General features: G+C 32.0%; 1 protein-coding gene across 7 annotated transcripts in view; it reads left to right on the forward strand.

Annotated features, from left to right (window-relative positions):
• KYNU (kynureninase) overlaps positions 1-15,234 on the forward strand; it is a 179,242-nt gene that overhangs the window by 116,910 nt on the left and 47,098 nt on the right. For 6 of the 7 annotated variants that reach the window (XM_074215084.1, XM_074215085.1, XM_074215083.1 and 3 more), the window contains 2 exons: positions 129-227; positions 5,208-5,281. In XM_074215084.1, the coding sequence (XP_074071185.1) occupies positions 129-227; positions 5,208-5,281 (173 nt within the window). Of the gene's footprint in view, positions 1-128; positions 228-5,207; positions 5,282-5,854; positions 15,230-15,234 lie in introns of those variants that run through there. The other variant, XM_074215089.1, reaches the window with a different exon arrangement.

Consider the following 15,234-nt stretch of genomic DNA (forward strand, 5'->3'; position numbering starts at 1 on the left):
TAATTGTTGTTTTTCAATCTGATTAACTGATTCTAAGGCATGGAAGGCTTTCAAAAAATATTTAAGAGTTCTGTACGCACTCTGCCAAAGCATTAAGCACATTAATAAAAGCTTGTATTTTCCCCTAGGGTTGTTTTGTTGGCTTTGATCTGGCCCATGCTGTTGGTAATGTTGAACTTCATTTACATGACTGGGAAGTAGATTTTGCCTGTTGGTGTTCCTACAAGGTAAAAAATTGCTTGATTTGTTTAAATCCTTTGTTTTAAATATATGCTTCAAATGGTCCTTGCTCTCATCAATGTAACTACTTCCCTCAACTGTCCATATATCTTTATCTTCTCATTCTGTGAAGCTCTCATTATTGTATTTAGAATATGTATTCAATGCAATGGAGGCCTTAATCTGGTTGTTTCCATATTTCATTGATATTTCTATATATATATATATATATATATATATATATCAGTCTGTCCATCTTTCACTCATCATTCTTGCTATCAGCCCCCTCTTCATATTGAGTGTTCTTAACTATGTCTCATGTTATCATGAACTATATGTTGTTAAGAATATATTGAAACCTATTTACTACTCTTATTTTATGACCAACATGATGATCCATCATGAGAGAATGTAAGCAGCATCCATGTTAATGTTCTAACTATAAATTGAACTAGAAAACATGAAAAGTTGAAGATAAATGAAAGCATGATTCATATCAGTTTTCATGGGAGAAGTAAATAAATGACCTGGTTTCATCATACATCCAATGCCATTAAGAAATGTCATTTATAGGACCTGTAGTCATCTCATCTTGCTGTTTTTGTGATATATAATCTAGATTAAAATATATTTTATGCAGATAGAAAAAAACTAGAAACAACCTAAACCAGCAAACACATTTCCCTGTGTAGCAGACACACTAAGTAGGTAAAAAACCACACTAGTATAGAATACAAGATTATTTGTAAAATATTTCAGATTAGAATGACAGAAGATGCATGCTTTATGACCAAAGGAAATTATTTATTATTAAAATACTTCAAATCTATTTAAATTGGGAAAATATGACCTTACAAAGGATGTTTGACTGTGCATGAACCTACTCAATAACTTAGTAGATTTAATTTGTCTCTAGAATAAAATACAAACTCCTTAGACTGGCAGTTAAAGACTCATTTATTCATTCTACTCTATCTTTCCAGTCTTATCCTGTTAAGACATCATGTTTAAAAAAACAAAAACAAAACAAAACAAAATTAAATGAAGAAACCAACCCATTCCCAAATTCAGGACAAGTATTATTTTAGATTTTGCACAAATTGATTTCAGTGACTAGATTGCATACTCTTTTTATCCATACCACTTAGAATCCTTACTTGATTTCCTTCAAACTTAAGCTTTTATGCCATCTTCTCAGGATATATATATATATATATATATATATATATATATATATATATATCTTTTTAATATAAAAGCATTATAATTTGCAAAGCATTTTTACCTATGTTAATTCATTTTATTGTCACAACCCTCTTCTATCCAAAGAAGAACCTGAGGCCAATGGAGTTAAATAATTTTCCCAGGGTTGCATAGCTAAATATCTAAAGCAGGACTTAAATTCCTTACTATAAATATTCCAATACTTTATCCATTGTATTTCTAGCACCTGGTACAGTCATCTTACATATAAGGTATTTAATAAATGTTAAATTGAATTGGATTGGAAGATTATAAGTAGTATTGATAACATCAAAATGATGAAAAATAGTTGAAAGGAAAATAAACTTATGGGTTATATAGATTCAGTTACTTATCCAATAAACTAGTATTAAGCACATATTATATGACAAGTATTATGTTAAATTTCAGAGATAAAAAGAAAAACAAAAGTTAGTCCCTACCCTCATGGAGCTCACAACTTAATGAGAACATGAAGACTATTAAAGATGGACAACCTTTATATATAGGATAAAAGGGAATTAATAGGAAGACAGTATAATTAAGAAGGATTGGCATAGGTTTCCTGAGGAAGGCAGAATTTTGTCTAGGCTTTATAGGAAACCAGAGAAGTCCAGAGGCATGGTTGAGAGTGAAGAATATTTCAGGAATGGGGAACAGCCAGAGAAAATGTCGGCAGTTTGGAGTTGGGGTTTCATGTTTGAGGAACAGCAGGGTGGTCAGTGTTTTTGCATCACAGAGGTGGGATGTAAGAAGAAGGGAAAGGGCAAGAGGTAAGGAGGCTAGGTTATGATTAACTTTGAATGACAACCAGAGAATTTTATAGTTGATCCTAGAGATGATAGGGAATTGGCAGAATTTAAGTAGGAGGATGACATATACTTTAGAAAATCATTTTGATAGTTGAGTGAATAATAAACTATAGTAGGGATAGATTTTATTAGACAGACTAATTAACAGAATTCAGGTATGAGAAGGTGAAGACTTGCATTAGAATGGTGGCAATCTCAGAATATTTTAGAGCTGATGCAAAAGTAAAATCAATAAACTTTGGTAACATATTGATTATGAGCAATGAGGTATGTTAAGAAATCAAGAATGATACCTAGGACATATGTAAGCATGGGGCCTGGTAGAAAGGTGGTATCATCAGGAAAATTAGGGAAATTTGAAATGAGAAATGTTTGGGTGGGAAAAATCAAGAAGCTTTTGATATGCTGTTTAAAATATCCATATTTTATATTTAAAGGGCATACTATCAAAGTGTCTAATAGGTGTTTGGGAATGTGAGACTAGAAATAAATAGAAGGATCCAGGCTGTATAAATAGATTGGAAAATCATCAACTTGGAGATGAAACCTGAATACATGGAAGATAAAGACATCATCAAGTGAAATATGATAGAGGAAGAAGAGAACCCAGAAAAGAGCCCTGTCATTGATGTATGGTCAACAAATATCACCTATGTAGAGATTCAGTAAAGAAGACTGAGATAGTGTTCAGATAGGCAGAAGGACAACAAAGAGTTAACAGGGTCCAAAAAGCTAGACAAAAGACAGTATTGAAGAGACTAGGGCATTTAATGGTATCAGAGGGTACAACTAAGTGAAGAAGTATTGGAAAAAGGCTATTTGATTTGAAAATTATGAGTTCATTGACAACTGCAAAGAGAGCAGTTTCAATAGAATGATGAAGTTGGAATCAGGCTATAATAAATATAATTTCTGCATAACTTATAAAAAGTGAAATTATTTATGCTTTAATCTGCATTCAGACTCTATAGTTCTTTATCTGAATGTGAATGGAGTTTAGCAACATAAGTCACTTAGAATTGTCTTTCACCATTGTGTTGCTAAGAAGAGTTAAGTCTATTGAAATTGATCATTACACAATGCTGTTAATGTGTGCAATGTCCCCCTGATTCTTCTCACTTTACTCAACATCAGTTCATATGAGTCTTTGCAAGTTTTTCTGAAATCCACCTATTTGTCATTTCTTATAGAATAATAGTATTATCTTATACTCATATGTCACTTGTTCAACCACTCCCTAATTGATGGGCAATCTCTCAATTTCCAATTCTTTGCCACATCTAAAAGAGCTGCTACAAATATTTCCTATTCATGTGAGTCCCTTCCCTTTTCTATGATCTTTTTAGGCTATAGACATAGAATTGATATTGATAAGATCAAAGTGCATGCATAATTTTATGACTCTTTTTTATAGTTTCAAATTGTTCTCCAGAATGGTTGTATTAGTTCAACACTCCACCATGTATCTGTGTCACAGTTTTCCCACACCACCTCCTCCAACATTTATCATTTTCCTTTCCTGTCAGATAAGTCAATCTGATTGGTATGATGTAGTTGTTTTAATTTGCATTTCTCCAATAGATATTAATTTAGAACATTTTTGCATAAGACTATAGCTAGCTTTAATTTCTTCATCTGAAAGCTGCCTGCTCATATCCTTTTAGCATTTATCAATTGGGGAATGGCTTGTATTCTTATAAATTTGACTCAGCTTTCTATATATTTAGGAATAAGGCCTTTATCTGAAATACTTACAATAAAAATTGTTTCCCAACTTTCTGCTTTCCTTCTAATCTTGACTGCATTGATTTTGTTTGTGCAAAAGCATATTAATTTAAAGTAATCAGAATTATCCATTTTGCAGTTCTTAATGTGCTGCATCTCTTGTTTGTTCAAAAATTCTTTTATCTCCATAGATGTGACAGGTAAATGATTCCTTGTGTTGCTAATTGTGTCATGATATCATTATTTAAACCTATTTCAACCCTATCTTAATATAGGTATGTATTATTTTATGATCATGTTTTGTAAATAATCATACACACACACAAAGTCATGTTACCATGTCTCCTTCATTGCTCTTGGTGTAATGGCTAACCTTTCCCTGTTACTATGGTGATAGGGACAATTAGATATATAATAGACAATTAGATATAAAATAGAACAGCTCTGTCTTATTTCCAGTGTGCAAATTCTAAGGCTTCAATTTATGAAACTTAAATATGAGATAATTTGAACAAACTGAATATCTTTATTCCTTTTAATTTAGCTATATACTTAGCCACTCGAGCACAAAAAGACTTACTTTTCTAACATCTTGTCACAGTAACTTAAAACAGTATCAAAGAATTTTCAGATTTGAAATAATTTCTGAGTAATGTCACTCAAGATGATAATTCACTGAGGCAACTTCCTTAGTCTAATCTTATAATCAATTTGATATAATTTAATTTTAGTTCTGTCCAGACTATTTTCCATTTATTGTCAATAATATCACTTGGCACAAAAATGGATTGCTAAAGCCAATATCAATTACATTCATCAATTTTTCCTTCATTTACCAAGGCCTACCATTCTGCTATATATATATTGAGATTTGATTATGTTGTCAGGAAGACTAACTCTTAGAAAAAATAACTGTTTGATTAAACCCTAATATTCTATTTTCTTAGTATTTGTCAAAAGTTCATGTTTTTGTAGTCTTTCTGAAATCTATTTTTGAAATTTATTAATCATTTGTCATTTAGCACATTACATTCACATTTGAACAGTAAGTCTTGTCCCCAAATAGTGACTAAATAGAAAAAATAACAATAATAAATAAAAGTATTCATCATGATCTACTGGTATAAATTTTAGCTCCTAACATATTTAGAATTTTTATTTCATCATAGAGAATTTAAAAACATACATGTATATAATTTCTTTATACAGTATTTAAATGCAGGAGCAGGAGCCCTTGCTGGTGCCTTCATTCATGAAAAGCATGCACATACGATGAAACCAGCGTAAGTATTTAAATTGATATAAAATTTAAATTGTTTTCTCTAAATTGTTCTGTGAAATAAAATATTTATTCATAAATTTGTGAAATTTATATTGAGGATATTATCAAATGAGAATTTGAGTAAATTATAATTATTTTAAATGCTCCATTAATAATCATAGATGATCTCTCCAGAGAATAGTTGGTTGAATAAGAAATTTAATCATAAAAGGAGATACCACTAATGCTTTTTTTAAGAAAGTAGTTACACTAAGGCACAAAAGATAGTTTAATGAAAAGAGAATACTTTAAACATTCTTTTTAAAACTATACTTTTAAAAATATCAGCTGTCTCACATTCATGCACAAATCAAAGGAAACTTCAGCGCTGTGTCTAATAGCTTCTTAAATGTGGCATGTTTTTATTAAAATTATACCAACTTTTAAAGCTTGAAATAAGTGATGATCCACTATAGGAATATTGCCTGTTCTCAGATACTTTATAATCCATGAAAAACTGAAGTAGCTGAACGACAGATTGACTGTGTAAGAATGTAATACTTTTCAATTTTATATCACCACTCTCATTTTTCAGGGACACCAGGAATATGAATTTAATATCACGAAAAATGTGCACCTTTTCTTGTTGACTGGAGGACTCATAGATACTTCCTTTTATTTTTATCTGATATCAAAACTAAATCATTTGCTGGGAAGAGGAGAAAAATACAGCACTTATGTTGAAGTATATGTGATGATGAGACTGTCTAGACTCTTAATAGATAATAAAACAATTTTGATTAGTTCTCTGAAGCTTCTCAGCATTGGCAAAGTGGTATAATCCTTATGAGAACTACAGTTCCTTTTGATTTGAATCAGTAATATAGTTAGGAGAATATTAGAGTATCTGAGGCTTGGTACATATTTACTCTTAAATTTAAGATAATTTTCTGAAATTCATTTGAACTTTCCTCTATTTTTAGGACTTGTTAACTTTGGTAATAGTTTTAGCTCTTCAGATACTTTGAAAGATGACTGTCTTTGTTTGTGATCTCTATAAAGATGAGCATTTTCCCCATCCACCACACTCTTTGAGATGATCAAGGAGAAATATTTTCCATATCAAACTATATTTTGTCTTTTTAAAATGAAAAAAGTCTATTCTTTCAGTAACCTGCTTCTAACATTTTCTAATAGAATAATTTTGTCATATAGTAAATGTTCTCAAACATATTTTCTTATTTGCTCCTTAACCACATATTTTTTTTCTCTATATACTTTGTTTTTCATCATATTTACTTACTTCCCTGGTTTTTATTGATTTGGATATTCCCTTCACTCTCAGAAACCTCAATCACTCTTTAATTTAGTAGATGTCTTTGAGAAATGTTGTGCCTTACAAATTCCTCATCCTACAGTCAACTTGATGTTGAGATTATCTAAAGTTAACTAGGCAGGTCCTCAGATCTCAGATGATTGGTCTATTAATAAGCCCATACTCAAAGACCTTCCCATGTGAAGGATCTGTATGAGCCTGCACTCACCCTGCATTATTTTCTATAATCCATACTTATCTCTATTTCATTATAAATCATTGAAATAGGTCTTAAAGGAAGCTTTATAGTACTCTATAATGCCAAAAGATAGACCTTTATTGTTTAAAGTAATAAAAATGTTGTAAATGCATAGTAATTTAGTTATTAGGGATTTGTTACAAAATAAAATTGTTCAAAAAAAGTTGCTGGGTGGACCAAAATTAGTCTTAGGTTCTGGAATGGCATACTATAATCTATAATATAGTTCTACTGCCTCACCCCTTATTCAGAAAAAATGTCTTAGCTTGCATCCTGAAAAATAACACTTTTCTTTAAAGGTTTCTAAAGCATTGCTTGTGTTGTACTTTCCACAAGAAAGAGAACATATTTATTTAATGGAGGGAAAAAACCAAGAAGTTTCATTTATTATTAATTTTGTGTTAATAATACTTATCTAATTATATTTTTCAAGTATAAAAGTGGTAAATAATATTTTACCTATGTAATTCACAAGATTGTTTTATACATATGATATAGTAAATGTACTTTGTAAAAATATATTTTCATCAAAAATAACTACTAGTTTTTTATTACCATTCTAAAATGGGAAAAAGTCTCATAAAAGTATAGAAAATAGTGTCTCATATCCAAGTTAATCTCAAACCAAAGCAACCAATAAATAAAGTTGGGTCTTTGTTTTTGTTTTGTGACTGTTCAACATAGTAACTGTTGGGGTTTTCTTTATATATTGTGGAATCTTTAATAAATATCAAAGATGAACAGGTAGGAAGTGCAGTGACTAGAGCACCAGTCCTAGAGTCAGGAGGACCTGAGTTCCAATCTGACCTCAAACACTCAATAATTACATAACTGTGTGACCTTGGGCATGTCACTTAACCCTATTGACCTAGCAAAAACATAACAACAAAAATAGATATCAAAGATGGAGAACTTCGATCTTTCAATCAAACAAGCAAGACAGCATTTATACATCCATCATTTTCTGCATTGTTGGTGACCTGTGCATATTTTCCCTAGATAACTTTCCTCCATGTGTCACAAGATCCAGTTCCTTTACATTCACTTCAATGACCATCCCTTTGATAATAACATACAAAACTATAAAGGTGGAGAGGAGGGATTCTTCTTTACTCAAAATATGGATAGCAAAAACAGTTTTATGTTCATGAAAAATAACATTAACATTCTTAAATCACAGATCCATTGGCTTAATAAATCTTTCAATGAAGCCATCCCCAACAAAGCGGACTTTAGTACCACATTTTCTTTCAAGTCTTATTTCTCTTTCTTCTACAAATAACCTTTAACAATTCTTCCTTAGTACAACCTTTTGGCAAGGACACTTTCCACTTACCAGCTTTCTCTTTTGTTTCAATTTAATCATGTTAGAAAGGTATTTGGCTTGGGTTTTGTCCTTCTCTGAAAAGCAGATAGGCAAGCACTGATCCTTGGGGAGCTTTTCCATTATTCTTTCATTTGGTTTTTGTTTTCATGCATCTTGATAGTCTTTTTCATCTTAATCTTCCCAGCATGATGAAGTTTATGTTAGAGTTTAGCCTTTACGTCAATCATTTCCTTTGCTTTCTTTGAACATTCACTAGCCTCTCAGTCCTCATTCTTTCTCTCTTTCTCCTGGAAATCCAAGTGATAGCCATACCATTTTTTGGTGTAACTCTATGGATTTGGACTGTGGATTTGGTCTGTGGTGTGTTGAAAGTTGTGGCTCTGTCAAATAGTTGCCAAAGACACCTCCAACTTCAGACCCTCTACTGTTGGTGACCACCTCCCCATGAGCCAGAAAAGAAAAGCATAGACATTTTCTACAGACATAAGGAATGGACTTTTCCCTTTTAGATAGAACAGCTAGGGAAGCTTTGTACTCTCAGACTGAATTTTTCTTTCTAGGCACTAATGCCAATACCGTTGAGTTACTAAATTGCACTTTCTATAAAATCTCCTGGATGTCTTGGTCATTTCCTTGTCCAATAATTTTTTTTTGTAAGGCAATGGGGTTAAGTGTCTTGCCCAAGACCACACAGCTAGTTAATTATTAAGTGTCTGAGGCTGGATTTGAACTCAGGTACTCCTGACTCCAGGGCCAGTGTGCTATCCACTGCGCCACCTAGCCGCCCTATCCAATACTTTTTGAATTTTATTTTTTTTAGAAAACCCTTGATGAAGTAATTGTGAGGAAGCTGGGCTATTCTGCCTCTAGTTATTTTGTCCTTTTGAAGAGATTTTTTGCAAAGTAGGCTTTTAATTTTGAACGGAACCTATGAGTCTAAGGATGGTTACATTAGCAACATCATCATATACAACTTTAAATATCTAATCCATCTTGAGAGAGTCTTCATTCCTAGCTTCTGATATTTGTCCTTCATTCTCAAAGGAGACTCTGACATCAGGGAGGTGATGCTTTGCCAAGCATATGAATTGGATTTGAGTGAGGGGGCATTGTGCTTAGTCACCAGCCTCACTTTCTCCTCCAAAGCCATCTGGATCTAGTGGCCAGATATGAATCAGGATGACTGAAGATGGTCTCAGATGCTAGGCATTCAGGGTTAAATGACTTGCTCAAGTTCACATAGCAAGTAAGTGTCATGCATCTGAGGTGGTATTTGAACTCCCATCCTCCTGACTCCAAGCAAATAGTCTATTCATTGTGCCATCTAGCTCCTACCTAGCTTAACAGTAGGGTTACTTAGATAATGGAAGGTGTATTTTTTATTTCCACTCCAAACTAATTAGTAGAGTTAAAAATAACAAGAAGATAGCTATTTACCTTATACAATGAACAGAACAAGATAAAATATACAATATGAGAATTGATAATATTGTGTACTATGTTCTAATCCATTTGCAAAAAATTGTTCCTATCTGAAAGTTATGGAACTTTTTTATAAACACACCTCTGGGGTGAACCCACCTGGCCTGAACCGTCTTGGCATTTGAGAACAGACAAAGGAGCAGGCAAATGAACCATCAATTTCTCTTCTGATAAAATTTTAATGCTCTAAAGCTGTCAAGTTCAAATTTAATACTTATTACTTAACTGGCTTGTCTATAAAAACTAATTGTACTAGTATATAAAAGTGACAAATTATATGATTTCTACCCTCAAGAAAATTATAATCTAGTATGGAGTTGAGACAAATTTCTAAAAAATCTTTATTCAAATGATAATAATATTTTAAATGATAAAATAAAAAAATAAATATGTGCATAAAAGTCAAACATAGCCTGGAAGATTGAAAGAAGAGCAATTACTTTTAACTAGGTGAATCAAGGGAGTTTTCATTGAGCAAATACATTTCAGTTAGATTATAAAATACGAATGTAAATCATGCAGAGGTGATAAAATATTCAAAAATCATAGAGAAAGGATCAAGGATCAATGAGTATTCCAATTTGATTAGAGTATGGCACATGAAGAGAAGTATTATAAAATAAGACTTTTAGACCAATGACTGCTCTCTCTATTCCAAGTGTCTCCTCATGCCAATCTTTCTCCTTTCATCCACTCAGCTGCGTTCTGAGACATTGACTCACCCATGTCAAATCTACCACTCCCTACAATGAGATTCAGTAACATCTTGATTCCTCAAGTATCAAATATTTAAAGCCCTTCAAAAATCTAGCCCTTTCTGATCTTTTAAAAAGTCTTCTTTATTCCCTTCCATTCATTATGCTTCCATACACATAGCTATGCTGATCTACTCATAGTTCTTGAACATGATCCTCCATCTCTCATTGTTGTCCTTTTGCACCGATTGTCTCCCACCCCTGGAATGCTTTACCCTTTCCTCTTCACCACTGGCTTCCTTGGCTTCCTTTAAGACTTGGCTAAATGTCGACGTTGGGCAAGGGGATTGTTCTAGTCCCTCAAGGTGCTTTATGCTTTCCTTTAAGATTGTGTTCTATCAACTATTGTATATCTTTTGTACATACCTACCAACCCATGGTCTCCCACATTATAAACAATACCTTGAAATCAGAGAGTGCTTATTGTTTTAAACATTTCTTTATATTCTCAATGTTTATTTACTCTAGTGTCAAGCACAAAGTGCTTACTGACAGAATAAGACTGTTGGTTGGTCAGCCTAGCACTATATGTATCTTGGTGAATAATAAACTGAAGGTGAATAATAAACTGATCCAGAATTAAATGATGAGAGTAATCTGGAAGTCATGCAGTACTTTCAGTGATACCCAACTTATTCTCTCTCCTGCAAAATTTGTGTGCAGTGTTATCCTGTTGACTGCATATTTAAATGACTGCAAGTCACAGAATACCATGATTCCCAAAGCAGGTATAATTTCAGGTAATCCAAAGAACAAAGGAATATTACACACATGCACATACATGCATACACACATACACACACACACAAATAAAAAGGCTGTGACATATTACCAGTGATGATTTTTTGTTTGAGAAGTGCCTTCAGAGATTTTTGATTGCAAAACTTGAGGACTGATTGTGAACTGAGAGAAAGGACAATGCATGAGTAGTGATAAGTAAAAACAAATTGAGGACCAAGTAACCAGGTCATGAATGATTTATTTTGCAAAGCTAGCATTTGCAAATCAGGTTGGCTGACACCTCAGAAGTCAGAGACCAAGAGTTATTTATTGAAATGATTTTTATACCAAAAAAGAGGAATTGGGAAGAAATTATAGAAATTTGTTTTTAAACATAATTCAGCTGAACAAGGCAAGGATTATTTGGCTTCTCCCAGACTTTCTTAATGCTATACCAGGTCTTATTTCCTCTAGATGGTAACTTTTGCAAGAAAAAAATGTGCTGAGAAAGAGGAACTTGTGGTCAATGAAAATTAGCAGTTAGTCCTCTTCCCCCCCCCCCAATCTTCCTTAGCAAAGTTTATGTCTTACTGCTTACACTCTATCTAAAGAAAAAGAAAAGGGGGGGGTGGTTAACTTAATCTCTGGCTAACTACTCTTAGTCACCAGAAAGGTGGACTTGACCTCTGATCAATCCTGCTTTCTGCTTAACCTTTGGTCAGCCCCCTTTATACTAAAAAGGGAGATTAAGCCTTCTGAAAAATCCTAATAATCTTATTCTTATTCTATTCATCTAAGTTTTCTTCTACTAAATGATAATATCTTTTAAATCTATCCATTAAATTTATAGGTAACCCTGACTTAAGATATCATCTGTTGACATTATAATATAAATGTGATATTTAAAAAGGGCAGAATTTAAAATGAAGAGAGTTTTTGAAACATAAATTTAGTAGTGTGCACCTACTATGTCAGTATACAGCTGATATTTTGAAATGAGGGATCTGTCAGAAGAAATATTGTACAGATTAGAGTTGTGAAAAACCAAAACCATATAAATACAAGTCACCAACAAAGAAAAAATTATAGCAGTGAAGCGAGTCATGGGTAGAGTTTGGATGAGGAAAGGGAAACAAGAAATAAATAAAGATTGGTAGAAATATAGGCCAATTATGAAGAGATAAATGAGTGAAGCCAAAACAGCGCAATAGTGAAAAAATATTGTTCTTCCAAAAAATTCAGGATAGCAAGGGGGTCATTATATTATGCAACTGGAAAATCATTGGTGTCCTTAGAAAACAATATCAATTTACAAGAAGTTAAGGAGTGAAGTGGTAATACAAACATGGCAGCAAAAAAAGTCCAAGACTATTCAAAAATTATTTTTAGCAGGGAAGGATAAGAGCAAAATAGGATGAAAGGTTTAATGCTTAGCAGAATTGTAGGGAAGGATTTCTAGGATAGAAAATGCCTGATTTTATTTGCTGGAAAATAAAAAAAAGATACAATATAAAGAGAGAGAGAGAGAGAGAGAGAGAGAGAGAGAGAGAGAGAGAGAGAGATTAAAAATGAGAAAGGGAAATACACAGTTAAGAGGTGTTGAGCAAAGACTTTACATTATCAAAAACAAGAGTAGGTGTTCTTAGAAAATGAGAATAATGTTAAAGGCACTTTGACAATGTATTGATGAGACTGCTGAACTTAGAATAGAGAAGACCTAAATTCATGCCTGTCTTCAACATTTAATAGCATTTACCTCTCAGAATAGCAAAATCCTTTATGTCTTAGATCAATGTAATGGGTAGACCACTAAACCCTGAGCCAAGAAGATCTGAATTCAAACATGATCTCCAAAACTAGTTTAGGTACATCACTTCACTGTTCTGAACCTTAGTGACTTCATTTGTAAAATAAAGGGACTAAAAGAAATTGTCTTTAAATTCCCTTCTAGTTCTAAATCTCTGAGTTACAAATTATCCAATGACCCTAATAATATAAAAGTTGACAAGTTTTTCCTCTCAAAAATCTTATGAGGTAGTTAAATGATACTTGGTAGTTGCAATCAATTTACATAATACAAAATAAACAAGCTATCAATTCCAGTTTGAAGACCATGAAAGTTAGGATCAAGCTGATAATTGTTTTGCATGATGCTGTGATTATTTCCACCTAAAAATGCATTTCTTGATTATCATTTAAAACTGCTTTGAAACTCAGAATTCTATTAATTGTTCACCCATCCATTCAACAATCCTGCAATCCTGGTTATTGCATTTGACTTGTCTTTGGAATTTGGATAACTATGGGAGGAGACTAACAAAATTTTCATAGAAAAAAAGACAAGTTAGGCAATGAACTGCATTGATTGAAGGAAAATTTAAATCAATGAAATCATGGAATTTTTGAAAGCAAAACATAAAGACAAAGCAGATACACTGAAGAATACTGAGCATGGTAGTCATATTTTAGTCAGTGGGCATTTCACATAATATAAGCATAAATTATATATATTATTAGATCATTAAATATAGTATGTTATAGTATGAATTATATATTAATATATCTCAACATACACGTGCATGTGCAAATATTAATATATACATGCATATATATATAATATTCAAATCCATGTGTACATGTTACTATGCACATGCATCTTAATTTTTGACCTAGAATATTTTTCTAACAAGAAAACACTAGACTTTATACAGGGTCTGGCTTCCTACTTTATTATATTCAATTTTATACATGTTCTCTCGCCCAAGGGACATATGGACTGTTCAAGGACATTTAGAATTCTTTTCTTTATATCCCTAACTGCTTAGTGTATAACAGAAATTTTAAAAAAAACCTTTATTGAACTGTTGTTGAAAGTAGGAATGAAGCTCAGAAATTTTTTTGAAATATCATTTAATTTCATGACTTTTAGTTTATCATTCTGTGATAATGCTTATATTTTTATAGGCCCACCTACCAGTAACAGGGATGATTTTACTCGTTATTATAGAAGAATTCTTTGAAAATTCCTGAAGAAAACTTTGAAAATAATTTTAGTTACATTAGAAAATATGGGGGCCATTTGCTTAGAGGCCAGGAACCAAATTGAAGAACAATACATTTGGGGAAAGAAAGTAGCAAAATTGAAAGGCCCTTTATCTTTGGGACATTGTTTCAATAAGACACCTTTGAATCTGTAGAAATCTTTGTGAACTCACTGACAATGGAATTAACACTATTATTGAATTCCTCAACTCCACATAGGAAAGAATAAATCTATTGGAAGGAGTTAAAACTTAAAATATTTCTGTATCATGTTTTGTTAAAACAAAAACAAACAACAACAAACACCTGTGACCTTAATTTTCAGTTTAAATTCTGCTTAATTTATTCCTATTTATTTAAGTTCAAGGTAAAGATATAGACTTGTCAATAATAGTGTATTTGAATAAAGATAACCCAAAGACCCTTGAGAAATAAAAATGTATATTTTAAAACTTTATTGATTCAATAAAGTGTTAATAAAAGTCAGGTTAAGGAGGACAATAAAAGCTAACCCAGACTTAAAAATTCTCCAGGTTGAGTGATTATCTTTTCATTAATTAATCATAATTATGATGTTTATTATGCTTCAAGGTCAAATGGTGGGGAAGACTGTGGATAATATATCTTAGTTCTATTTCTTTCCTCTTTTGTCCCCTAGTCTTCTCTGATCACTGAAAAGTCAATGAGAATAAAGAAAATTTGTCTCTGTCAAAGTATTCAATTTTATCCCTTATTTAAATGCAGAACAATTTGCTGTACGCTGGATAATCAAATAGAGTGGAATTTAACTGCTATTGAAGTTGCAGATTTTTTTTTTGCCAGAGCTAAAAGAATTCTCACTTCATTTGAAGCAAGGCTGACACCTAGTGGTCTAATAGATTATTTCAAATGAATAATTCCCAAATACCTTTCCATTGTTTGATAAAAATCATTATATTTGAACAGATTTTAAATTTTTGAGATTCATTAAATCTACTTTTTGAGCTAGATAAATTATTCATAGTCTTAAAATCATTCAGTTAATTGGAAGTTGCTTATTATTATTATTATTATTATTATTATTATTATTATTATT

The sequence above is a fragment of the Macrotis lagotis genome, chromosome 1, assembly GCF_037893015.1.
Source record: "Macrotis lagotis isolate mMagLag1 chromosome 1, bilby.v1.9.chrom.fasta, whole genome shotgun sequence".
Taxonomy (NCBI): Eukaryota; Metazoa; Chordata; class Mammalia; order Peramelemorphia; family Peramelidae; genus Macrotis; species Macrotis lagotis.